Source organism: Centroberyx gerrardi, chromosome 4 (genome assembly GCF_048128805.1).
Source record: "Centroberyx gerrardi isolate f3 chromosome 4, fCenGer3.hap1.cur.20231027, whole genome shotgun sequence".
NCBI lineage: Eukaryota > Metazoa > Chordata > Actinopteri > Beryciformes > Berycidae > Centroberyx > Centroberyx gerrardi.
This window is the reverse complement of record NC_136000.1, coordinates 14,756,375-14,782,305: the sequence shown is the minus strand read 5'-3', so window position 1 is coordinate 14,782,305 and position 25,931 is coordinate 14,756,375. Positions and strand designations below refer to the sequence as shown.

The window sequence follows — 25,931 nt, the reverse complement described above, 5'->3', positions numbered from 1 at the left end:
TCAATTGCATACCAGCTCCATAAGATGAAGTGTCAAGTTTTCCTCGTGCCTGAGAGCTTGTCTCAATATTTACAAGTCTGTTTGCCCCTGTGTGAGAGGGAATACACTGTAGGGAGGAATGTTTTTCACTACCATTGCTCCATGTCCTTGCCTCACTGTGAATCTAAACAGCCTGTCTCCTCTCTCTCCACAGTTGATATGCAAAGTGTCGACACTGCGAGCGCTGTGCAGTAGGCATACAGAGAAGCTTACAGCTTTCAAAGCAATATATCCAGACATTGTGCGTGCCCACTTCCCCCCCTTATACAAGGAGCTGTTCGGATCAGACTTTGAGCAGTCCATGCCCGTTGACGGGTAGCAGCCCTGCCAGGTGCCAGTGTGACCACCGTAGGGGAATGTGGAGGAGGAATCTGAGACACTTTAACGGTGCCCTGCACAAACCAGAACGGACGGATGGCACGCTGTTCAACTTCTTCTTTTACCTTGGAGGGGAGGGCTTAGGGATTTGATTCTCAAGGTTTACTTTATTGAATTTAGTTCTCTTTGTTTGGAAGACATGTGGGACTCGATGCCCCATGGGACACGAAGAGGAGATAGGGACAAATGCTTTCTGTTCGGGTGAACTTGACCTTCTCATGCACGTTTACAGCATGGATCCCATGACTTATTGTCATTCATTTTTGTCAATATTTATTGCATTACCAAAACTATTATTAAAAAAAATATGTTCTTGTCACATCTTTTAAAATTACATTTGATTTAGCTGTGCATCTGACCTGTAATCATATGAACAATTAATGAACAACACTCAACATTTGGAGTTCAAATAGCTGAAGACCTCTTCAATTAGAAAGTAAATCCACATCAATATTTATTTTCATAAGACGCTCCAAAAACATTTTTAGGCATTTGTATTCAGAACTTAAGCAGTTGTGGACGTCTCACATTCATATACCCCCAGACTGAGATAAATGGCTGGTAAATGTGCACATCTTGGTCAAGTTCAGCCGCTGTTCTCTTGTGTTCAGTTGTATCTTTTGGACGCAGTGCTTGGAATGAAAACTCACAGCAACTTTGAGGGAGGGTCCGTCGGCATGGTGATGCAATCGGCACCTCTCTATGGACAATCGTTTAAAAAAAGAAACATAGAATTCTGGTAATTCTAGTCAAAACGCAATGATTTTAGCTGTCAAAGACTCCATCCACCGTTGTTGCATAGTGAAATCATGTAAGGCCATCTGCTATTAATCCTTCTCTGGACAGGTGCCCTGGAGAAGCACAGGGCACCAACACAATGAAAAGGGTCCATTCCACCTGTTTTATAATGTACTACAGGGTATATGGTCATAAGTACTTACTATACAGAAAAAAGTAATGTTTATAGAATCTATTTTAAATAACATGTATGATATTAGTAGTTAGACCATTCTTAATTGTTGAATTGATAAGGCACTTTTATTTGCACCTTTCTTTAATTTAAGACTTGTATATTTACCTAGTGATGTGTTGCATGTGCACAAGAAATACAAGTTGAACCATGGTCACAGAGGCTAGTCCTGGGAGCTGCAGATGATACTGGTCTGGGAGTGGTGTGAGGGCTGTCTGTTAGGATGGCTGGCATTGGCTGGTGGTTGGTCAGCAATGAGGCCTGGAGGAGAAGGCAGGTTAGAGTCACTCCGTCACCTGTTAGCTCAAAAACCTCCAACACCACACCTCTTAAAACGTAGCTCTGAAACTCTCTGTTGTAAGCATGCACACGTAACAGTACACAGCCAACAAACCTGTAGTGATATTATTAAGATTTTATGGCTTTTTAATCTGTGTTATAAACAGACCTGGGTTAAATAGCATTTGTTTTAACCTGCTTAGAATACTAGATGAGTAGCGCATCAGGAAAATTTAGATAGTGTATGGTTAAGTTGTCAGTCAAAGAGATGCATAATAAGTTGTCTTTCATATTCTTTGCTATGATTGTCTAAACTTTTTGGTACTCATTTTGTTGTCCATTGTGGCAAACCCCACCTATCCTGTAAAGGAGGCTAAAAGAGACCATGAAAACAATTTGCAAATGTTACCTGACCCAGGTCTGATTTAAAAAATCGACCTTGAATAGCTTTGCGGTTGGATTGGACAGATCAGGCATTTTGTGTAATCCAATTGTTCCATCTAGTGGAAGGTAGAGATACAGCAAGCCAGTTAATGGCTGAACGACACAATGATGCAAGGTCTAACCTAAAGGCACATCTATGAACCTCTCTTAAATCGTGTTGTCAGTGTTATTGTTGAGTGATTTTATCTGCCTTCTCACCACAGCCTCGGCCCAGCAACGCCACAACAGGACACAAAAGAAAGAGTGAAGGGAAAGTGAATATTCAAAGCCTTGTCTGGTAGTAAAGCTTCTATTTTTGTAACATGTTTTGGTTATTAAACTCATGAAAGAGAAAGAGGGAGAGAAAAAGATGTCAGGTAGCACTTAACTATATTCCCGCAATAATTAGACTAGCTGTTGTTTGTATGATTAGGGGAGAAACATAAAAATGGTAGGACAAGTGCTATTTTCAGAATGCTTTGTTGTTGTGCTTCTGTTTTGTTGAGTGTGTCTTTCTTGTCAGTGTGGTAGTAAAGTGGTAGAAAAAACCCTGGATGTGCCAAACAGTAGTCGTTGCTTCCGCTTTCCAGCCTACCCGTCTATAATGTAGAATGGATTGCTAAGACATTCCAGCAATCTCAGTAGCGGCTTCTAGAAATATCTTTAAAAAAAAAACGAACAAAAAAAACAAAAAAAAAAACAGTGATATCCCTTTAGAAACCCATCAAAGCATGATAACACGTCTGTCACCAACCTTAACATAGAATCCAGTTGTTTTTCTTTTTTGTTTTTCTGTTTGCACACTATCATTCCTCTGCCGTGCAATTTGTACAAGGCGTTACTGTCTTGTGCTGTCACCCCTCAGGGAAGAGTTTCTTTTGCGCTTTCTGTTTGAGAGGACATGTGTTGTACTCTTAGTCCTCATTAGGTTTAGTTCATATTTTTGTTCAGGGATGTTCCATGAGAACTGGTTTGAGATTAACATTTGAAATCCATCGCTGAGTTGTTCAGAATTTTACATTATCGATGTCCTTAAGGGGTCTTCAGCCACTGAAAGATCACTATGCCCCCCCCCCCCCCCCCCCCCCCCCCCCCCCAAGTCAAGTTCAAGAAAATCGCATTTGTAAAAACAACAAACCCCATTGCTTTTTGAAAACACAGTTTTATCAATACACAGCATATTCCTGTCACACACACAAAAAAAAAAAATCTTGTTTGGTTTCAAATGGTGTCATCAGGGTCAACTTTAAAAATAACCCTCTTTGTTAGAAAAACCAAATATTCTTATGCAATACTAAATCTGTTGTTCTTTGGGTTGTAGTAGATATGCTGTTCCTAAGTAATAATCTCTGTTATAATCCAATGCTATTTGGATATGCACAAGCCCTCTATGACTAGTAAACCTCAGTCTCCCAGCAAAAGAAACCCAGTCTGGAACACTGCTAGACAATCCAGGTTGAGAGGCCCAGCGGCCCAGCGAGAGCAGAGAAGAGGATGAGGTGTGAACGCTCAGGGAGATAACAGGTAGACCGAAGAAGCAGCTCTCTTTCCTCTGGACAGTTGTGGAGCGAGTGATTTGCTCTTACGTGAATTTTACGAGCTCTTCACAAATCTCTCTCTCTCAATTCATAATAGGAAGCGGCTGAACTTTTTGGCATAGCACACTGAACATGCAGTACAGCACTTACCATTTTAAATGATGGTGAAGAAGAGAGGGAGATTCAGTGAGACTGGCTGATTTCGTGTCATTCACTTTCAGGCAGTTGATTTGTTTCTTGGAAATCATTTAATTGTCATATTTTGGGATGCTCCATTTGGCTGTAGTTAACTTGTTTGATGGTTACATAAAACAACTCAATATTTTATAGAATATTATATCATTGTATCAAGCAAATGGGATCTTCTTTCATGCAGTGAAACTGTTCAATCTTTTCAGTCAAATCTAAATGGTTGAGTTGCTTGTAACGTGCTCTACAATATAAAACAAGCAATAGCCTTGTGTTACAATTACGGGTCTCTGAAGAGTAGCCATCATCCTTTTGATTTGACTTAATTCATACAACTGACTCACAGTTATGACTTTTTTTTTTCTTTTTATCTGAGAAGTTTACTCTCAGTCTAGAACAATAAGTAATAAAACCCCATCACTCTGTGTTCATCACCTTATGTATTTCTCATGGTGTGGTTGCGATATTGGCAGGATAGCAGGAATTGATCATCAAACACATGGATACTTGTATCTATATAAACTGCTCCTTTAGACTGGCCTGTAAAGAGATGTCCTTCTGTATATTCTCACTTGAGATATCCCACGTTTAGTAAGGGATTGATGCTAAGTGTGCTATTCAATCAGTGTATATACAGTAAAATGTATTGGTCCTTCTGTCTCTGCTCTGTTGTCTGTGTGTAAAAAGCAATAGTGTGTGTGTGTGTGTGTATGTGTTTGTTCTCACAGTGTGTGAATAAAATAAACCCCAGACAAGGCTTTAATAATTACACAAGAACAGGGTTATGTGGACGAGGAGTCTATAGGTTTTGATTTTCTTTGGACTTTAAAAAAAAAAAAAAAAGGTTTTGGAAATGCTGAGCTTGATCCATCCATAATAGGTGTAGGTTTTAGAAGCATGACATAATGCCTTCAACAATTCATAGGTCTGCAGAATACTGTGAAGCAACGTTGACTAACTTTGCAGCGAAACACACATCGCTACCATTTTGGAGAGCATGGCCATAGGCTAACCTGAGATGAATCGTTCATTCTGGACTGTAAATTGTGAAGATGAGTGTTCTTGGCCATAAATTGTGAAGATTAGTGTTATGTCACGCTTAAAAGTTACATGTACTGGAGTGTTGGTGTGTTACCCAGAATTATGAGTCGGTTTCATTACATTTTAACAGAACTCATTTTCCAAAGCACAGCTGATAAGGATTTATGATTAAAATACATTTAAGAATATAGTTTAAAAAATGAAAAGCAACTTTTAGCCATAATCGAATGTCAAGCAATAATATATGTCGTGTATTATTTTTGATTTTTGTGCATATAGGCTTTGAACATCTGCATGTAAATACACCTCTTATTTATCACTTTTGGTTTGTTTTATTTTGTGTTGATTTCCTGGATGTTTTTATGTTTCATCTGTATATTTGACCAGTTCTGTTCCCAGGTGGAGAACTAAGAACTTGACATGGCCTGTATGCTGTATATCTTATTTTCTCGCTCTTTCTCTCTCCCTCATTCTCGGCTGTTTATCCACCATATTTAATGTTATTATTGATCACATGTATAAAGGTAGCTTTGTAACTTCTGTCTGTATAGGTAAGAGGAAAATACTGCTACTAAGGCCTACCCAGTGAAAATATTTATCTGTTTATCAATTACACCATATTGTACGATAACTCTGTTTCTAGTTTGCTTCCCTCCCTTAGGATTAGTTTAATAGAGATAGGGTGTGCCGACATTTATTTTGTGTTGCCCTGATGTGTGGTGCTAGGTAAGTTAATTTTGTGAACAAAGTATTGATTCCTAGGCCTGGCCACCCTATTAGTCCATTCATTTCATTGCATATTGATGTATTATTGATATTAGGACTCAATAAATAATAATGATAATGATTATGATAGTGGTAAAATTACCCAGCCAGTACCTGTATCAGTGTGCTCGTCTTGGGATAAGGCGCTTATTTCCTTCTGACTTATAGCAAAGCTAGTATCTGCTAATTAACAAGCTATTTAAGGTTGCTTTTCTGGTTTGTGGAAAAATGATAATATTCAAACTGAAACAGCAGTATTGTGTTCTTTTTTTCTTTGTTCTGATTGTAAAAACCACTCACTGAGGCTATAGTTTGTCAGGTTTTAAGATACTAAATATTTACCTCTCTTGTGTCTGCATAGTTCTTCACCTGATGCAGGGAAGTGGTGCTTGGATTAAACAGAGCCTCGGTATGCATTCTTTATTCCCCATTTAGACTATCCTGAAACAGTGGTTTCTTCAGACCAGTGGCATAAACCTTTTGCACCACATTTAAGTGTTATTAAAAATGTACATGAAAGGATTGCCATTTGAGGACAAAGTTGACCTTTTCTCTCCACTCTGTAGCAAATATCAGAATAGTCAGAATATGCTTGCAATAATACACAATGTATCACACTGAGTGCCTCTCGGTGTAACAAGATGCATACATGGTTTTGATTGTCTTTTTCTGTGGTTTTCCAGACGTGTACTGAAGTGACAATGTATTTTGTACATGAGGATGAATTCTCACTCTCACATGCTTCAGAGGTTTTCAGATTCTTTCTTTATGTGTCGTTAATCATTTTCACGTGGGTTGATACACCGTGTTAAAGGATTTCAATGTATAGACCGTCTCTTTAGAGTGTACACGTCACCCCACACCCATACCTTGTTTGAGAAGCATAACTGGGAAGTTTGTTTCACGTTGATCGAGAATGGTCGAATAAATTCTTGCTGATAATATTACATAAAGGTTCACCTGCACAACGTTTTTGGAATAGGCAAAAACTAATAGGCAATCCACATTACTTCATTTTCTGTTTGTTTTATATCAACTTTTTTATTTCACTAAGAACAGAAAATTTACTAATGCATTGTATATCAAGTATTTGTATGTGTTTGTAAAAGAAGCATACAACACATCTGGATTTCTTTAATGTTCTGTGTTTAATGTGAGCTCAATGGGTTGGGGTAACTTAAGATGAAGGGTGGGTGGAATAGGGGTGGAACTTTTTTTCCATGCAAAAGCAGTACAAACTATGGGAAAGCCGAAACTAGTGTGTGGTTGTCACAAATTTCTAAGTCACATGTTTGCTACTGATGTTAAAATGGGGACAGATGATCATGTACCTTTTTATCCAGCTCTTTTGAACTCTCTTTAGCAGGTAGTCTATTCACAAACGTAGTTTTGCTCCTTCTTGTCTGATTCTTAAATATGAAAATAAGTATTTTGATTCATTTTGTAAATACAGCTGTAAAGAAAAATAAGAAATTTAATGTTGTCTTTTAAATACTTTTCATTCTAATATGAATGTTGTTATATTGTACTTAGAAACTGTACCTTTAATATTACCTTTATTAAAAGTGCATTGGACACATCGATTTTAGATGTGCTTTATGTGCTGTTATCCCATAATAAAATTTACCGCTTGTAATGGGCTTTTATTTCCTGACTGTCTCTCTATTGTCTGCTCTCTTTTTTTAATAAAATTAATCCAATAGCATATTTTTGACCCGCATTAATTTCATTAACTGTCCTAGTTAGTGTTTCACCACTTAATCACAATTGGTGCCCCTCACTGTTGGAAAATTCCTTCCAAATCCTTCCAAACAAACAAATAAATTTAAAAAAGCATTGTCGTTCAATTAGTTTAATTCTTACATCTAAATGAGTTTTGTGGAACTGCAACTGGCTCTGAAAATTGCACTGGGACTCAGTCTAAGATCATATCTGGAACCAAACACATCCTAAACTAACAAAAATCCTTGAGAAACCATTCTGGTCCAAGTGCCATTTGTGATGCTTTTGTCCAAAGTGCCTCATAGGATCATAAGTGCATTCAATGTTAGTGCATTCCTGGCAATATTAGCACTACCCATTAAGCAGTATGAGTAGTTGCTTAGTGCTCATGATAGAGCGTGCATCAAAATTCAAATTCAGACCTTAATTATCTGGGCTGAAATGTATAATTAAAAAAACAAAAATTCTTCTGCCTTAAAAGGGAATACCAGTCAATTTTAGAAATCATTCCTATGGCCTTGGACAGCACATGTGAACATGAACAACTCCATCCTGCAGCCAGAAAACAGAGAACTAAGACTTAAACCTGTGGTGACATAAAAAATCTAGAGCTGTTCAGAGAATCAGAGAATCTCTCCGGATGCTTTCACTGTCACATTCAGCATTTTTAGCCAATTCATGAGTAGTTGCAAATTCTACATCTCGGTAGCAGGTTTGGGTGAAATATGTATATAATTTTAATGAATGACCCAATTTCCCCACGGGGATCATTAAAGTTTCATCTCGTCTCATTTCCCTGCGATGGCATGGCCACTTTGATAAAGCATTATGAACCGCAATGTGATGAAGTTGTGGATCAATTTGTGTGAATTTTGAATGATTTTTCCATGTCTACCCAGCACTTTCCCATCATTAGAATATTTGTGAAGGTGTCCACCATTTTGAGCTAGGAGCAACCATAGGGGTTTTGAGCTACATGTATCCGGACTATACACAACACTGCCATGTTTCCTGAGGATTTATTATTATTATTTTCTTTTTATAGATATACACTAAAACAATGTCACATGTTCCCCCGGTGGTTAATACCTGAGCCAGATGTGGATGTGAGCATCATGAATGCATTAGGGGCTGAGGATGCAGGAGATCAAACATTTATACAGATGGGTCTAAAGAGAGTGGAAGGACGGGGTTTGGAATAAGTGTTCCCCAAATTTGACTCAGTTGTACAGGTTGGAGAGACAAGGATGCAAGGTGGGGCTCCTTTGGGTCCCAGCCAGGGAATGAGGCAGCAGATTGGGCAGCTAAGGCTGCTTTGACGAGAATAAGAGTTGATGTGAGGGTTTCCTTCAGACATAATTAGGGTAGCCTAGTAGTAAAATAAGGCAGGGAATTATCAGGCTATGGCAGAGAGAGTGGGGGGGAGATGTTTGGGGAAGACAATACTTTTCCATTCAGCCTAGTGTTCCCTAGAAAGGGAAGTTCAATTAATGTGTGTAAAGAGAATGATATTAAACTGACAATATAGGGCTGGGGCACTGTGGGCTGAGGAGGGGGTTGGTTGGTGCTGGGGAAACATAGGGATGAGAAGTGTGATGGAGACAGTGCAACATGTAGCCTAATGTGCTAATGAAAACTGCAGGACTAAAGAGGGAACACCAAAGCCGAATTACTAAGAAAGTCGTTGATAGGCTAAAAGCTGCTGGTCGAGTATTTTATTTTATTTTATTTTATTTTTTTCACTTTCTTTATTGTACACAAGTTCATATACAAAGGTACAAACAGATACATAGACAATAGAGACAAAGATAAAAGATAATAACAAACAAAAAAACACATTTTACATTTTACAATGCCAGAGTTTATGTTATATGCAACATATTATATTCGCTTAATAACTTTAAGGTCTTAATAGTTTTTTTGTTTTTAACATTAGATAAAATGGTGCTATATTGTTTAAATTCATTAATAAAGTGCAGGAAAGTTGGCTTGGTTCCTGACTTCTTATGAATATGGAATTTTCCCAAAATAATAAATAGTTGTATGATATACAGCATGTTATTTTCAATCTTATCTTGACTAAAATATAGCAATACATCAAACATATCTATTTCAACATTCATCTTAAGTTTCTTTTTTAGAAAGCTGGTCACATCAATCCAGAACATTCTTGTATATATACAGTGAAAAAATAGATGGGAAATACTCTCTTTTTCTACTGCTGGTCGAATATAACATCCAGAGGGAGGCAGCAGTGAGGTGAGGCGCCTACACACTGCCACAATTCCACAAGAAGAAGAAGAAGAAGACCGTCGCATGTCAAACGGTGTTCAAACGTGACAGTTATCATTCTTGGAGTCATGGAGCTAGTATGGCAAGTAAAATGACGCCGCAAACTTTTAGAAATGCCATAGATGTGGGACATTTAAGTGTTATTACGCTGACCATGCAACTAACTTTCCGATAACTAGCTAGTTGGCCGGACTGAGTGTTGCTAACGTTTGTCACTGGCAACTAACCTAATGTTAACGTTACGCTACTTATTTTAAAAGTAACGTTACACATAACCTGGCAGTGATTAGTGCCGTTATGTAATTTTCAGCATGACATTACAAACATTGATTAACTATAGCTAAATTAACTGGTTTAATAATTCAGTCGATACGGGAGAAGTGCAGCTGAATCAAGTCAGCTAGAGATGCTAGAATAAGACCGGAAGTAGGGCGATTGTGCCTTCAAACTTAAAGCGCAAAATCTGGCACTCGTGGAAAAGTTAAATTACTGTAATTGTATAGAATAAATGCCGTATTTAAATACTTAATGGAATATTACATATGGAGTGAAATTCTAGCTTTTAAATAGACTGTTATGTCCTTTTCACAGCATGCGGTAGTAGCCAGGAGCCCGTGGGAAGCCTACAAGGCTACCAGAAGAAATTCTCAACACACTTACTTACACCATACTTGTAAGGGTATTATATCTGATAAAGGTCAATTTTAATCTATTCAATGTCCCAACCTCTTCTAAAGGCAATGGCTGGGTTCAAGCCTAGCCCTGATAAGGGACCAAATGCAATTACATAGCATTTGGACTTAAAATGGACTTCTGTAAGATAGTAGATAACCTTCCAAGTTGTCTTGCGTTTGATGTTTGAGAATTTGATTTTATATTTTTGGCAGCCCTGTGTATACATAGCGTCTTGAGTAGGCCTATGGCTTGTAATGCATGCTATGCAAGGGACGTTTTGCCAAAGAAAACCAAAGAAAACAGCAATTGTATTCTCATCAATTACAGATTCCTCCTTAAGTGCTTTGTTTGTTTTCGCTTTTGTAGTACTTGCGCAAAAACTTTAAAACACGCTTTCATCAATAAGGGTTTTATTTTGAAGGTTGTGACTGGAAGTTATATATTGTATTCCATCTGACTTTACATTGGGGAGTTGAGTCTGCTGCGACTTCTGGCGAACTGTTGTAGTTTCTGCTCTGTTGTGTTTATGTTCTTCTTTATGTATATCATTCATTAATCATTGATCAGCACGTGGTTGATGAAATTTAACATCTGTCCTAGAACAGAAACAAACCAGAGCAGAAATGGCAACAGTGCACGTATAAGCACAACATTGGCCTTTTAACATTATTCCCTTTTTCCTTTTATTCTAAGGGACGACCCTCCAGTCACTGAAGCTCCATTCTTTACCAGAGATACTTATGACAAATATTCCCTTGCACCTAATATGAAAGAACTCTGGGCCTTTCTACAAAGGTACAGTAATAAATTAACAAAATACTTGAATTCACTTACACTTTCACTATGCTATGAAAGGCTAGTAAGTGTTTACTGAACTGACATATTGACCTTTTCCCCCCTTGATTTTTTTTTTTTTTTAAAGTCCTACAGAGAACGTTGATGTAAAACAAGAGTCTGGGGGTGGGGATATAACCCTCCCCTGCCCCTCTTCCACAGAGGGTGCTGCAGAGTTTAAAGACAGCAGTTACATCAACGAGGATGAGAGTACCTGTTGGGACAGCTGTGATGGTGATGATCCCTCTGCAAGCGATGCTGACGCTAAGGACGCCAAGAAGTCAAAAGTGAAATGCAAAAAGGTTAAGAGTGAGCCTGGTAATGCTTATCCTGAACCCAGATTACCCTTCCCCTGTATGTCCAGTCTGTCCAGCAAAGACCAGAATACATACCTTGGCATCCTGATGAGAAAAAAACCCATTGATCCTCCGCAGGTACAAGCATTGTCTTCTCAATGCAGTTTTCTAATACTGCCAATCACCCTTGTTGCTTTGCTTTGCTAAAACAATCTATTCTGACATTTCAGTTTTTGAAGGTGAAAGTGGACAATGAAGTGATGCAGTTCATGAGGTACCTGCATGATGTGTCCAAAATGTGCGCTGACGATTACAACTACATATCACAGGGAGCTATGCAGTATTCAGAGGTATTGATAATACAAGGCCTATACCTATCTTCAACACCCATGACTGTGAGATGTGTGTCCCAGGGTATTTAAACATCGAAATCCCTCATTTGTTTTTCAGGATTTCCTCAGGAGCTGCTTGGAGTGTGTAAGGACATTTCCGCAGCTCTACCAGATCCATGAGATCACCAGTTTGACAGGGGGAACATTCAACCCAGGGCTCGCTCTGACCTTTGAAAAACAGCTGCTAATCATGGTAATGCGCTTGTGTGTTACCATCACACAGTAACAGTTATAGTCTTACTAGTGTATACTTATCACTCATATACTTAAGTTGTTTCGAAATGGCATTGTCCAGTTTTATGTTTAACTTTTCTGATTCACTTCATCTATTTCCATATTTGCACCCTTTATTTCTCCAGGGCAATGTGGATATTACCGACCACAAGATAGTGCCTGCTGATGCACAGCTTGCATCGGATTATCAGAGTGTTTCATCAGAGAATCCTCCAGCTAAGAAAGCTAAGGACAAGCACGCTGTAAGCAATTGTCTTGCTTTTTTAATTACTCCAATAAAGTAAGTCACAAAGATGTTTTAAAGTCAGAATGGGATTCATGACCGGAGGTCTATTGTAACTCTACTGCAGCTCTTGCAATTTTCACAAAAAGACACCAGAGGGTGTTCAAGTCTTACTTACACAAACCAGTACTAACTGTGTTTCTACAGGATGTTAGGATGTAGTACTGTCAAAGTCCAGTTACTTGTAGACAACTACTTGTCAGAGTGATGTTATAGATACATTCTAGTGTATGTTACCCAATTTCCACAATCTTTTTTTCTCTTTACAGACGATCAGTAGTGACAGTAATGCTGAGAAGCTGTGTGCCTATTATGAGCCTCATGTGTGTGTGACGCGAGATGCCCTGGTCAGACTGCTAGACAACCATGGCCCTGAATTCGGGGACCAATGGGAGCTGCCAGTTTGGGTCAAATTAAACCCAGGAAAAGGTACAACATCAACATACAACATACCCACGCCACCATGGTGTAGTTCAGTTTAATTAGGGCCAATTCAAGGTTCACTTCCAATCAGTAAAATATTTACTTTTGAATGATCCCATGATACCATTGAAACCTGGCATTACCATTTGTCTTGGGAATCTGGATTATATCCAGATACATTTTAACCATTCAAAAATTGCAGTGTATATGCGCCGGAAAGTGAACTGATTGGCTAAACCACCACAGGGGGTGGTCTGAGATGCACTTGGCCACATTAATACCAAAGTGTAAATGCAGTAGCATTTGCAATCCACACACAACAACTATCTAATTAATAACAAACACATACATAGATATTTTATGTCATTGTGTACTTTGAAGTAAAAAACAAATTGTAATGTTGCAACATCCATAGGTCCTTATGTTCATAACACATACATAGCATATAAGATTACTAATTTTGAATTTACTGCAAAGAAAGGTTTAAAGTTGGCAATGCATATCTACATTTTGCAAGGGAAAGAGCTATCTGATTCTATGTTTAGAGACGATTGTGTTTCAGTGTTTTTGGAATCATGGTATGTGTTGACATTGAATGGCCTCATGGTGGTACTATTTCCCATAGTCCCTTTTGTTATGTCTCATCCTAGGCAGTAGTCAGAGGAAGACTGTGTACATAGACTCTCCCTTGCTGAAGACTGAGGTGACAATAAGAGAAAGGAGTCATATCTACCATGAGGAGAGTTTGAAGCTCTCCATCAACAAGACTAACAATAAACAAGTGTTTCACCTAATGACAGAGGTTCCTGCTGCTGAGAAACAACTCCCACCGGTATGTAGACACATAATGTAGGTTTATTGGCTGACATCTCATTGCATCAGAACAATATTTTTATTTATTTATTTATTTATTTTAAACAGGAGAGCTCCCATAGAAGTTTGTTGTCTTCTGAAAACAATGGTCTTGACTTTGAAGTGGACCTGACTGACCTGGAGACATTCGGAGAGACAACAACCGTTAAACCCTCCAAGAAGCTAAAGATTCAGAATGAGCAGGACACACATGTTAAAAGTGGAAAAGCTGTTGGGTCCCCGCCAATAAGTAAGGCGACAAGATGCAGTGAGCGTCTTGCTTCTAAAAGGACCAGCAGTAGTTCACAAGACGAGGCGAACACCTCATTGACAGACATGGGTGATTCTGTAAAAGAGGAGACAACGCAACCAGGCTCTAGAGAGCCCAGTGTCCCACAGAGCCCTACTGTTCCAAAGACCAGGCGGACGAGACAGGACTCTGCCCAGGAATGTGAAAAAGAGGCAGAAGACTCAGAGGATGAGAGGCTGGTCATTGATGACCCCATGACTCCAGCTGCAACACCTACAACACAACCCAAGACCGAGACCACACCATGCTCTCCGGATGCCTCCATTTTCACCTCCTCTGAGTCTACACCCGAAAATCCACAGTCATCTTCCCCCCAGAAGGCTACAGGGCGCAGGAGAGTATCCAAAAGAGCTAAGGTACCTGGCGACCAGCTCGGACAGATCCTGCGCATGCAGACAGCCATGCTCAACCCTTCCAAGGACCCAGCCAAATGCTCTACCGTATCCCCGGAGCCCGTCTCACCCCCACAATGTATGGGATCCTCACTTCATTCCCATCCAACATCCCTGGTCAAGCCCTGTGTGTCCTCATATCTAGAGAGCAACCAGAACCAGGATGGAGAGATCTACTCTGCTCCTCACAGTGGACCTGCATCAGTGGTCAACTTAAATACAACAGAACAGAAAAGTTAGTGTCCTTGTCATTATTATTCTATGTATTTAAGGTGTGAACGAAAAATGTTGCATTACAGAAGCCACGTACTCCATTAACATATGTCCCCCCTCCCAGAAATTCTTTCACAGGACTTGCAGGCAAGTGTGGAGGATGAACAAGACTACGAGGCGCCAGAGGAGGGCAACCTGCTCTACAAGCTCTACAGTCTGCAGGACCTACTGCTCATGGTGCGCAGCTCCGTCCCGCTGACCCATACCAGAAGTGTAGGCCCTAAAAGCACCAACCAGGTATGCTTGCCAGTCTGTACACATCCTCCAGAAGTTTATATACATATCATTGAAGATGTATTGGAAAAATGCATACCTTTTGCGTGGTATATCTTAAAATATGATGCAATATATGGGCCAGCGCTACCTCTGTTCTTTGTTTTCTACCCTAACAGCATGTGCCAGTCCATGTCCTGCCCAAGCTGGAGTACCAGCTGTGTTACGGCGTTGAGCGTCTAAGCAGCAGCGAGGCTTGCCAGCTGTGGGCTGAGACACTGCTCCACTCCAGCACTGTTTCCTACATAGGTAAAACATCACTGCTATCTTCAGTCCCATTCTTTCTAACCTCTGTTAAAATCAAAGAAGAAAAGTTTTCCAATTTGTCCTTAGTCCCAGGGCATTTGGAGTTCCCCTTTAGCCTCTCATTTTTCAAAATAAATGCCAAGAAAGTAGTCAGAGTAACATTTATGTGGCTTGAGAAAGAGCATTTGCTTGTGGAAAGACTCATTCTCCTTTGGTGGAGTGAGCAGGGCCGATCCTCCCACAGACCAATGGAATAGTCCTGAGATGACTCACCACCCCTCTTGACTGTTTGGTGATTAAGTTTGCTCTGTTGCCATAACTACAGCCATTTTTGGTTATGGGGGCTAACAAAGAATGCTGTGCACAGAGCTTAGCTAAATATTGCTTTCAGCTTCAATGAAATTCCCTTACTGCTTATTGTGGGCTTGACTTGTTATGTGCTGCTTATCTCTAGCTCAAGATTATGGGAAAGACTCCACCCATGTTTTCTTTTTTAATTAATGTTTATGCTATAGGTTGATTAATTGATTTTTTTATACAGTGTGACTTCATGTCTCACTCTCAGCACTACTGGATGTGAATCCTTCTGTAGGTGTTGGCCTGGAATGTAGGCTACTGTCTACCCAGCGTAATGCATTCCACTGTCTCATGTATAGAGCTTTTATAAAAGGCAGTCTGTAAATTATTCGCCCTCCAGCCTGTTAGCTTGTAAAGTACTAGAAATATTAGTCCTTAACTGTGCAGGATCCTCAGTATTGTGGTCAATAGAAGCTTGTATGCTGGTAGCTTGTATTTAACTTCAGTCTCTAAGTGGCAGTGCCAAAAAGTGGATATAACCCCCCCCATCAGACAAAGAGATCTAGACTTAGCAATTATAATGTTTCATTTTAAACAACACTGTGCTACTGTCAGATCCTCCAACCTCAGAGAAGGGCAAAGTGTCTTAGGTTGTCAACAGCAGTGCATGAATAGGAATAGCCAATGATATATCTGTGATGACATTATATCAGTGATGACATTAAAGCTGTATGAAACGGTATAGGGAATCTCCAACTTAATGACATTACTCAACAGATATAACTAATCAGAGACTTCCTCTGTTTAGTGGTTCGAGGTTCATCATGTGGTTCATCATGTGACATTTCCTACTGTGTATTTATGGCTGTAGTTTCAGGCCCTGTACTTGACATGTACTTCAAGGAAGACACTGTTTAAGTTGCCAGGCGTTACAAGCTTGAGTGGGAGGTAGGAAAAGCTCATTGCTTCAGGGGGATGGGGACCAACGAGCATTTCGAACCACCCACTCAAGCTTGCAACAACGCTGGCAAATCATCACAGGCTAATTGCATTGTAAGCACTAGCAATGGCATTGATGATGAAGTGAAGCTCTTGATGTACACGCTCATTAGCTCTTGTTCTTCTCTCAGTGTCTCTCTCCTTCTCTCACCCTCTCTTTCTATCTGTCACTAGCTCACATCAATGCACACACATCAAAAGTAGCTCTGCTAAGAAAGCTGCCTGAAGACTGGAATCAGAACATCTCCTGTGAGTTCAAGTGAGTATCCTTTGAACAGATGTGCCGATGATTAACTTTAACTTAATCACCCCTGCATGATTATGTTACAGTACTTAAGGGTTAGAAGATCTCATCACGAGATCCAGTCGGTTTATTTGTATCCCAGTAGAAAGCTGAAAGGCGTCTGCCCTCATCATCAGTAGCCATCATCAAATCTGGTTTTTGTCGTGTAAATTAGTGTTGAAATCTAGATCCCTACCAAAGTGGATGAAATGTAATGTGGTGATTTCTCTTTCCCATCCACAGGCCATCTAAGTCACTGAACATCCTTCATCACTTACTGAAAAAGATTACTGGGTAAGTAGTTGAGGGCCTTCATTATCTTAGACTGTAAAAGAATACAGTTTAGTTGTTAGTTTTTCTTTTTTTTTTTTTTTTTTTTTTCTGGCCAGCACCCCATCCCCACCCCCACTTTTCTACTTCTCCATGCCAGCTTATTGTGTTTGAAACTGCCTTCAATAAATAACTTTGGGGAAAATGTTTGGGTTGGCTTAAGTTTGACATCTTTTGGTTAGATGTGTTATTTTTTGGGCTCATTAGTCCTGATGTGGACACACAAGTGTGAATTATATAATAATTGTAAGTATTTGTACATATGGACAGATGAATGTGGGTTACATGTATAGTACAAAACTGTACAGTAACGTGTAATGTGTGGGATTTGTGTCATTCATTTTTTCAGTGTTTAGTTGGACAACATCTCCAGATTTTGTCTGTGCATGTCTAACATCGCTCACTCTTTACGTCACGAGGACCATTACATCACAGCCTTGTCTTGACAGCTTCAGGCAGAAAAGCATGCTGCTAGTCTGTGTTCATGTTTGTATTGGAGACTTACTCAGTCTATTACTCAACCACACACAAAGGATCTGTCACCTGCTGCTTTTGTAAGGCTCTGCTTACCTACATTCCATTCATTTGGCTGGAAATCAAGTTGTCACCGACAGTGCTACAGCATGCTTTAGTGTGGGAAGTGGCTTTAACACATCCTCATTGATTTAATATCTGCGTTGCGGTTCTGCAGGTTAGAGGCGGGACGATACCTGATTGGACACAAGGCAGGGGAACCATTTGTGACCATATTAAAAGCAGCTGATGGGAAGGTGAGTCGGGGGACGTACAATCTGCAGCAGGTCCACAGCACAGTCCCCCAGCCCCCGGCCTCCGGCCTCGTGCCGTGGATCCCCGTCGACCCAGCTGTAGTCTTGCCCTTCCACCGGAAACATGGTCGTGCGCCCTGCACCTTCCCACCAAGGCCCTTCCACAAGGTGCGTATCTGGTCTATATCACCATAGTTACTGTTGTCTTGTCAGATGGCACAGTGGCAAAACAGACATTAGCAGTGGGGGTCATGGTAAAAAAAAAAAAAACTGATCGCAATGAGGTGAAACTTTAAAGTGTTAGCGATTTAAAGGTTAATGTTGTCTAGGAAGTCCACACCTTTTCTCAAACACCCCACCCACATACGCATACACGCGCGCACACACACACACACACAGGGATTCTCCAGAAGCCAAAGCAAATATAATCTACTCTCCCGCTAAGCATTCTCTCGACCATGTGGTCTCTGCAGACAAAGCCCCTGGCCATTTTCTTATCAGAAGGGCTGAACCACTGTTCCACAGCACAGTTTTCCTGCACATCCAACCCAAAACTAACAACGGGGACAATGGAGAACATGAACTGAGCATAGAAATATCAGCTACAGCAAAGCGAGTTTTATTGGCGTGTACTCTGAGACATTCTTTGGATGTTTGTCTGAAATTCCACACATTTGAAGAAGTTGATGCATCTTGTTACGTGTGAGACAACGCACTACATTCATCAGTGATGGCCAATAACACTCTTTTTAAAGTTTTTAGGTAGACCAGGAGGATTTGACAGTTAGCATTTGCCATTGATGTTAGTAAAAACTGAAGGAACCTTTGTACCATCTCTATCCTAACAGACAGAGGATAGTTCATCACAGTCCAACAACCATGGAGCCAAGACAGCCGGGCAGTCAAAGACCAAGTCGAATGCAGGAGGCAAAAAGAAGAAGAAGAACAAAGGAAAACGTGCCAATAAACGTCAAAACTGGATGAAAAAGACAATTCAGAAATGCATTTAAAATCCCACACCATAGAATAAGCTTAAAAACCACAAGAGGAGCTGATACTGTAGGATCAAGGAAAGCAGACCATTGACAAGAATGTGGGAAAACTTGAGTTGTCATACTAGAAATACCTTATGTACTTGAATGTAAATGTCAACGTTGAAGCACTTTTATAGTATTTATACTTTTATTACTTGAGTTTTGTTTACGTTTTATTTGATTTATCAGCAATTGTAATGTTTGTTATGTGAAAACAGCAACAATAAACTTTCTATAAGTGTTCATTTTGGAGTATGGAGTATGATTATTGACTGTAGTGCACAGAAGTCTATGCTCAATGGCAAATACAGAAGGTGAGGAGCGCTCAATGCTCTATGCTCAATGGTTTCCATTGTCTGAAATGTGTAAACACAGTGTTAAAGATCACCCGGACCTTAAGGCACATTGAACTAACTCCAGTGGCTTTGAATAGTCTCTCTGGAACAACTTCAACAAAGCTCTCCCACTGAATCAATGAGCTGCATTGCTCAATTATGTTGCTCTCTGCAGTTGCATTGTCTGAGGCTGAAGCAGGCTGCCAGTCCTTCCAGTGGAATAGGGTGGAGTCTGAAAACAGTACATGGAAAGGAAAGGGGAGGGCATGTGAGTTAGGGGAGGTGAAAGGGGAAGACTTTTTCCTGCTCAGAGACACACCCCGTGGTATTAAGCCCTCCACACCCAATCCACTTACCATAGCCAGGACTATTCTGCATCATCTCAACTTTGCCAAGTCAGGTAAGCTCACAGTAATAACATGTAAAGTTGTGGAGTAACTGGGTGTGTAATTTAGATCACGTTACCACTGCGGTAGGGTTTCATGTAGTTTTCCAACTTGCTTGATGCCATGCTTTGATTAATGGCAATCATGACAAATGATTTGTGCGGATTCCTCATAGCTTCCATTCAGTTCAAGCAAGCACCATTCTGTTTATGCTGTTTCTTTGCTTGAGATTTGGTAAAAAGTATGAAAGAATTCTTGCTCTGTAGCATAATCCCTCTGTGTCTTAGAAGACTGTCTGCAGCACAGTAGTCTGGTAGCACTTTTTCCAGGGTGTGTCTCACTGGGTTTCTGTTGAGGATGTGTGTCAAACTGAACTAGGCATTGAAACCATTTTGTTGGCAACTGTCAGCATAACTACGCATTTCTGTTATAACAATTATTTTCTTGAAGAAGCCTACTCTGAGTGTGACAGATGAGTGTTATTTTTTTCTTAATACAGCAACTGATTTCCAAATAAAAGCAGTGAAAACATGCATTAAAGAAGCAACTCGTGATGAAATGGTTAAACTTGTGTGACTCAGTTGTGCCAAAAGCAATGACTAGAGTGAATTTAGTTTCTCTGCCTCTGTTTATAAGACAGTGCCTAAGGGGCTCAGGCAGAGGAATGAGATCATATCTTCACACATAGAACAAACATGACCTGTGCATGGTTCAATCCAGTTGCACAAGTCAGTGATAGGGTTACAATGAGATTTAATGTGACAAGATTTTATATTGTCTGATTTGAAGTTGACAATCTCTTCTCCTTTTTCAGGGCAATCAAAATGGCTATGGTATCAGAGTTCCTGGGTCAGCTGTCTCTTAATGTCGGGGTAATTCCATTTCTTCTTTTGAAACTTGTCATCATGTAAATTCCAATGTAGTATGTATAATAAATACACTGCATACTGTTTGTTTCATAATGAGTTTGATTTCATCTCTCACACACTCTAATTTGCTTTGAATCCTCAGGCCCATGAACCCACTTACCCCACTGTGGTAGCTGCCATGGACTTTGACCCTGACAGAGATGCTGCCAGAATAGAGACTGCTATCAAAACTAAAGGTAATATACTGAACATGTTGCTATAGAGATCAGTGGTTCCCTCTGCAACTTCTCTCTACAACTGGAAAGAATACGGGAAGCTGGTATTAGTGAGTCAGCTTCCTGGCTTAAAATGTTTTGACCATGCTGGGAACGTCTCCAAGGCAGCGCCTCAGTGCTGGCAGAGCGTTATCCCAGTCATCCACTGATGCTGAACTGGCAACAGCATTGTCACGGCTCACTCTGTCACCTTCCGATAACCCCCTCAAAGTTCATGAGACGACATCATGTTCTAAATGAAGTGATGTTTCTTTAGTTATTGCACCATAAAACGTAGAATGAGGAAAAATATCTTGTGACCATTTGTCATTAGTTACAGGCCAGCCAGCTCTGCGGCCGCTCCCTCTTGCATTTCTGTGTACTCTTCTTTTTCTTCCAACCAAAACTGCCTTCCCATGCATGAAAATACACAAAACTATGCACACAGGTCTAGTCGCATGCCAAACGACACCCACTACACTATGGTGTCAGTAGTCCTCACGGTGGCGCTACAACAGTCAATATAATCTAAAAACCTTTTCAAATCTGCATTAAATCAGTGGTACATCCCACAGACCTCTACTATTTCAGATACATCCATCAATATCTGAAGAACCTTTGCTTCACTGCAACTTATGAAGTCAGTCACACCGTTTATATAAAAAACTACAAAACTAATTACTGCTTGCTCCTCACATTTTACATTCAAATGACTCCAAACTAGCTATACAGAGTCTTCAGGCCCTCACCAATAAACAATCCACAGGACTTCATTTGGCATTGTTCAAACTTGGTCAAAGTGTGAAAGCTGGTTCAATGAATTCATGACTTGTCATTGGCACCGAAGGTTGTGCGAGTGACTCCAGATTAGAGCTGAAGAAACATGGCACAATCTTATGCACCAATGCAGGCTGTGATTTGGGCAAATACGTGACTTCTGATATTTCCAATCCTCCCACTATCTTTCATATTCTTCTTGCTTCTTTCTCCTAACCCTTTCTTTTTCTTCTTGAAGTATGTCGGGCAGACCGCATTCATAACTGCTGGCAGTCCTAATTTATGTTAGTTCTGTTGATTGTAGGAATGTTATCAGATTTCTACATTTATTAAATAAATGTAAGACTGAATTGCATCCATTTGTCTCTCCTAATGCGTGGGAATCTTTTACATTAACATTAGGTGTGGACGAGCAGACCATCATTGATGTCCTAACCAAGCGGACCTACTCCCAAAGGAGGGAGATTGCCTTTGCGTATGAAAGGAGAGCGAAGAAGGTACAGTAGGCCAACAAGGGCAACAAGTCAAACCAGCCTTGTCTGAGACTGATGAGATGAATTCAATTGTTACATTTGTTTTGATAATGCAGGGTGTTTGTGCTTATTCAGATCCCATTGTTGTATTTTTAGGACATGATCACCGCCCTGAAGGGTGCGCTGTCTGGCTCTCTGGAGACAGTGGTTCTGGGGCTGATGAAGAGCACAGCCCAGTACGATGCCTCCGAGATCAGAGGATCTATTAAGGTAAAGAACACATTCCTTGCACTCATCACCAGTGGATTGTCTTGGAAGGCTACACTGCCCTCTCCTGGTAAAATGACAAAACTTCCCCCTTGCAGTAGTTCTCAGTCTCTGATATGAATTCAAGCTGTGTTATCTCTTAAAGTATCGTGTATAAAAATATGAATAGAGAAGATTTCTGTCTCTTTCAGGGTTTAGGAACAGATGAAGAGACCCTGATTGAGATTGTGTGCTCTCGCAGCAACGCTGAGCTGGCGGAGATCAAGAGTGTGTATAAGGAGTGTAAGTCTAAAATATGTCTTAAACAAGCATCCCAGGCATTAATACAAAGGTGTGGCAATAACTATCTCATCTATATATTCTTGTGCTGTCTCTCTCCTGAGCTTCTCATGCACTGCTCATGAGGCCTAGGGGTTAGAGGCTTTCCCGCCTTCAGCTAAATGCCTAAAATGTAAATGTTGTTTTCCACAGTGTTCAAGAAGGACCTGGATAAGGATGTGGCAGGTGACACCTCGGGGGATTTCGCCAAGCTGCTCCTGGCTCTGGTGCAGGTGAGATCTTAGCAGTGCCTGCCTTTATGATTTATTTGACATGATACCGTTAAAACAGTTTCCTGAGTCACGCCTTATTTTTGTGCAGGCAAAGAGGGCAGACCCATCCAGTATAGTAGACTATGAAAAGATTGATGAAGACGCCAGAGTAAGTATCCCATTTGACTTGGTCTGTGAGTAAGTAAAGTAAAAAATAAAGTACAAATAAAAAAAGAAATAATAATAATTATTACCTCAAATTCAGCATTCAATATCTCAAAATGTAAAGCATTCCATCGGTAAAAGTGTTATCATTTTGTCAGTCAAGATAAATATCAGGATTGACTTAAGCCACCTTTATCTTTTAAAAAGTCATCATAATGTGGTTTAACTTATATATTATGTTATAATAATTTTGTCAGAGCAGATGTTACTTTTATCAAATGGCAGATAGTTAATTTTGTAAGACTCATATTCAAATGTCTATGAAAAAAAGTGGTACTGCTGTTAAAAATGTATTCCATGAACTTTTGTGGATGGCTCTCTTATTATTTATTTTGTTGATTCCACTCAGGCTCTCTATGATGCTGGAGTAAAGAGAAGAGGAACTGATGTAGCTACCTGGATCTCCATTATGTCTGAGAGGAGTGTACCCCACCTGCAGAAAGGTACTGCAGCCTGTTTTGTTATGACATTATTGTTATATGGCATTACAAGACTTTCTAATACTTCTTAATAGTTTGCGCATTGTAAAATGTAAATGTATCAGTCGATGACTAACAATTTTCTCTCCTTGCCAGTGTTTGAGAGGTACAAGAGTTACAGCCCCTATGACATGCAGGAAAGCATTCGCAAGGAAGTCAAAGGAGACTTGGAAAAGTCCTTCCTGACACTAGGTACCTTTCATCATTAAATAATTTTATTAATGCAGAGGATTACTTGAGGATTAAGAATGACCTTATTGACCTCATCATAATTATAAATTTATGTAGGCCAGGCCCCATAACCTTTTATGAATCACCTCCAAACCTACAATAGAAAATGATTTATCAAATGCAAGTTGTACTGCACATTTATTATGTATTTTTATTCTGTTCTCCTTTTGTTCCAGTTCAGTGCTTTGAAAACAAACAGCTGTACTTTGCCAACAGACTCAGTGAAGCCATGAAGGTAGTTACAGCATATTTCTTTTTCTTGCTGAAATGTGGCTATTTTAAGGGCCACACTTTTTGGGAACAGATGTAAGAAGTACATCTGCTTGTGAAAGTGCAATTTTCCTGCAGGAATACAGAAGCTAAAGTTGGCAAATGTCTTACACCGGCGTTGCATCACTTGCAGTAGTTAAGTATGGAGTGCTTACTACTTACTAAGTGCTGACTTCCTCTTGTCTGCTCAGAGTAAAGGCGCCAAAGAGAAGGTAGTGACCAGAATCATGGTGTCACGCTGCGAGGTCGACCTCAAGAAGATCCGCTCCGAGTTCAAGACCCACTATGGACAGTCTCTGCACAAGACCATTGCTGTAAGTGTCAGAATAATACAACATGCCCTTGCCGCCTATGGATTTGCAGTCAGACTCTTTGTCTGTTAGGCTTGTCCTGTCATGCAACCCCTCTAACCTGCTGTGCTTCTCTTCCCTTTGTAGGAACACACCAAGGGAGACTACCAGAAGGCTCTGCTCAGCCTGTGTGGAGGAGACGACTAAATCTGAAACATTATCAAAAGGTCCTCACTTCCCACCGCAGGAAAGGTGGGTGGGAGGGTGACCAGTGGATCACAAATAACACACAACGGCAAAACTATATGGGACCAGTACCCGTTCTACTTTTTTCAACATTACCTATTGCAGCATGGATGATACATTCCAGATAATTTTAGCTTTTCAACATGTGAAGACTCTGAAGTACAGCTTACTTTTGAAAAACCAAAAAATTTGCAATAAAGTTCCTTTGAAGTCCTCTTCCTTACTTTTATTGCATCTTGACCCATTTAGTGGAGTTCTCACTTACAGTTCACACAGGAGTCCACCAGAGAGCGCTATAGTAGTGTGAAAGGCCACTGCAGAGAGATACTGCTCCTCTGTTCCCTGGCCTCAAACTATCTGATGCCTGCTGAGGAACTGCTTAGATGCCATCTTGATTTTTTAATAAAATAAAATATTTGATCATGAATGACATTTATACATCTCATCATCATTTCATTTCTTAAATATTAAAAACGGGAAACTTAATTGAAAATGCACAAAAACAGCAGTTATATCCATGCTGTATATTTTATTTGAAGAAGACACAAAAATACTTATATTTTTGCAAGTGGCAAATTTTAACAATCTTGAATAGTTGCTATTAAATCCAAAACTTGAACTTCAACATTTGCAAGCTTAGAGACTCTCGCAGTCATTTGATAAAAACAGAGTTAGCTATGATACATAGAGCATCTGTTCATACAGAGAATCATGAGATATCTTCCTCATATTCCAGTAAGAGGTTCTATCAAGATGATTTAATCATTAGTGTGTTTTTCTGTGTTTGTTTGGTGCTAATATTTTAATTAAAAATGTTAATTTTACCTCCGGCAAAGATGATTTGCATACCACTAAACAAGCTTCTATACAGTGTGTTTCTGCTGTTTAGTTTGTGGTCTCTCAGGATGAAATATCCACCACAGTGTTGTCAAGGCATTTCTACTGGAGTATAAGCAAAAATGGCCCCAAAAGGCAAGATCAGTACTACTGAACACACTGATGAGGGAAAGAATGTGAAAGAAAACACATACACTTTATAATATGATGAAAATAACGTGTTGTATATTGTCCCCCAATAATGATAGAATATCATCTTTTATCAGGGTTGAAATTCTCTGTCAGATAAAATAATGCTACTGTCTAATATCATTTTCAATGGTTGAATAACCGAGGAGAGAAATGGCTTCAAATTTTAACAAGGCATTGGATTTATGATCATTTTGTAATAATATTGATGAGAGCATTAGCCCCTTGTGATGGTTTATGTTTATTGCCAATAAAAAAATAAAATATAGTGTAAAGTAAGGTAAAACAGTATTTTGCAAAGCAGGGAGTGAGATTTATGCGTGAATACGGTGACAGATTAATCTCTGCATCATAAAGAGGAGAGTAGCGCCATATTTTTCCCTTTTTTATGTGGATGTACAACATGCTGTTCTGTTCAAGGCCAGCCCATGGGGACCTCCAGCA

General features: G+C 39.9%; 3 protein-coding genes across 3 annotated transcripts in view; all 3 read left to right on the top strand.

Moving 5' to 3' along the window:
• The window catches only part of roraa (RAR-related orphan receptor A, paralog a), a 42,242-nt gene extending 39,676 nt beyond the window's left edge, over nt 1-2,566 (top strand). Inside the window, exon 10 of the mRNA XM_071915551.2 lies at nt 194-2,566. Coding sequence (XP_071771652.1) covers nt 194-358 — 165 coding nt within the window. The 3' untranslated portion in view covers nt 359-2,566. The remainder of the gene's footprint in view (nt 1-193) is intronic.
• Nucleotides 2,567-10,900: 8,334 nt separating this feature from the next.
• ice2 (interactor of little elongator complex ELL subunit 2) lies at nt 10,901-19,045 on the top strand. Its single transcript, XM_071915590.2, has 14 exons — nt 10,901-11,106; nt 11,234-11,579; nt 11,672-11,791; nt 11,892-12,026; nt 12,193-12,309; nt 12,620-12,779; nt 13,424-13,605; nt 13,695-14,562; nt 14,665-14,837; nt 14,993-15,122; nt 16,590-16,674; nt 16,942-16,992; nt 17,720-17,963; nt 18,644-19,045. Exons 1-14 carry the CDS (start codon nt 11,078-11,080, stop codon nt 18,803-18,805), a joined length of 2,802 nt encoding a protein of 933 aa, XP_071771691.2. The 5' UTR covers nt 10,901-11,077; the 3' UTR covers nt 18,806-19,045.
• A 419-nt stretch (nt 19,046-19,464) lies between these two features.
• On the top strand, nt 19,465-24,893 carry LOC139924508 (annexin A2-A-like). The gene is made up of 13 exons (XM_071915543.2): nt 19,465-19,564; nt 20,365-20,422; nt 20,562-20,655; nt 21,853-21,947; nt 22,080-22,193; nt 22,382-22,472; nt 22,662-22,741; nt 22,830-22,889; nt 23,295-23,388; nt 23,521-23,616; nt 23,832-23,890; nt 24,117-24,239; nt 24,363-24,893. Exons 2-13 carry the CDS (start codon nt 20,375-20,377, stop codon nt 24,420-24,422), a joined length of 1,014 nt encoding a protein of 337 aa, XP_071771644.1. The 5' UTR covers nt 19,465-19,564; nt 20,365-20,374; the 3' UTR covers nt 24,423-24,893.
• Nucleotides 24,894-25,931: the final 1,038 nt, after the last annotated feature.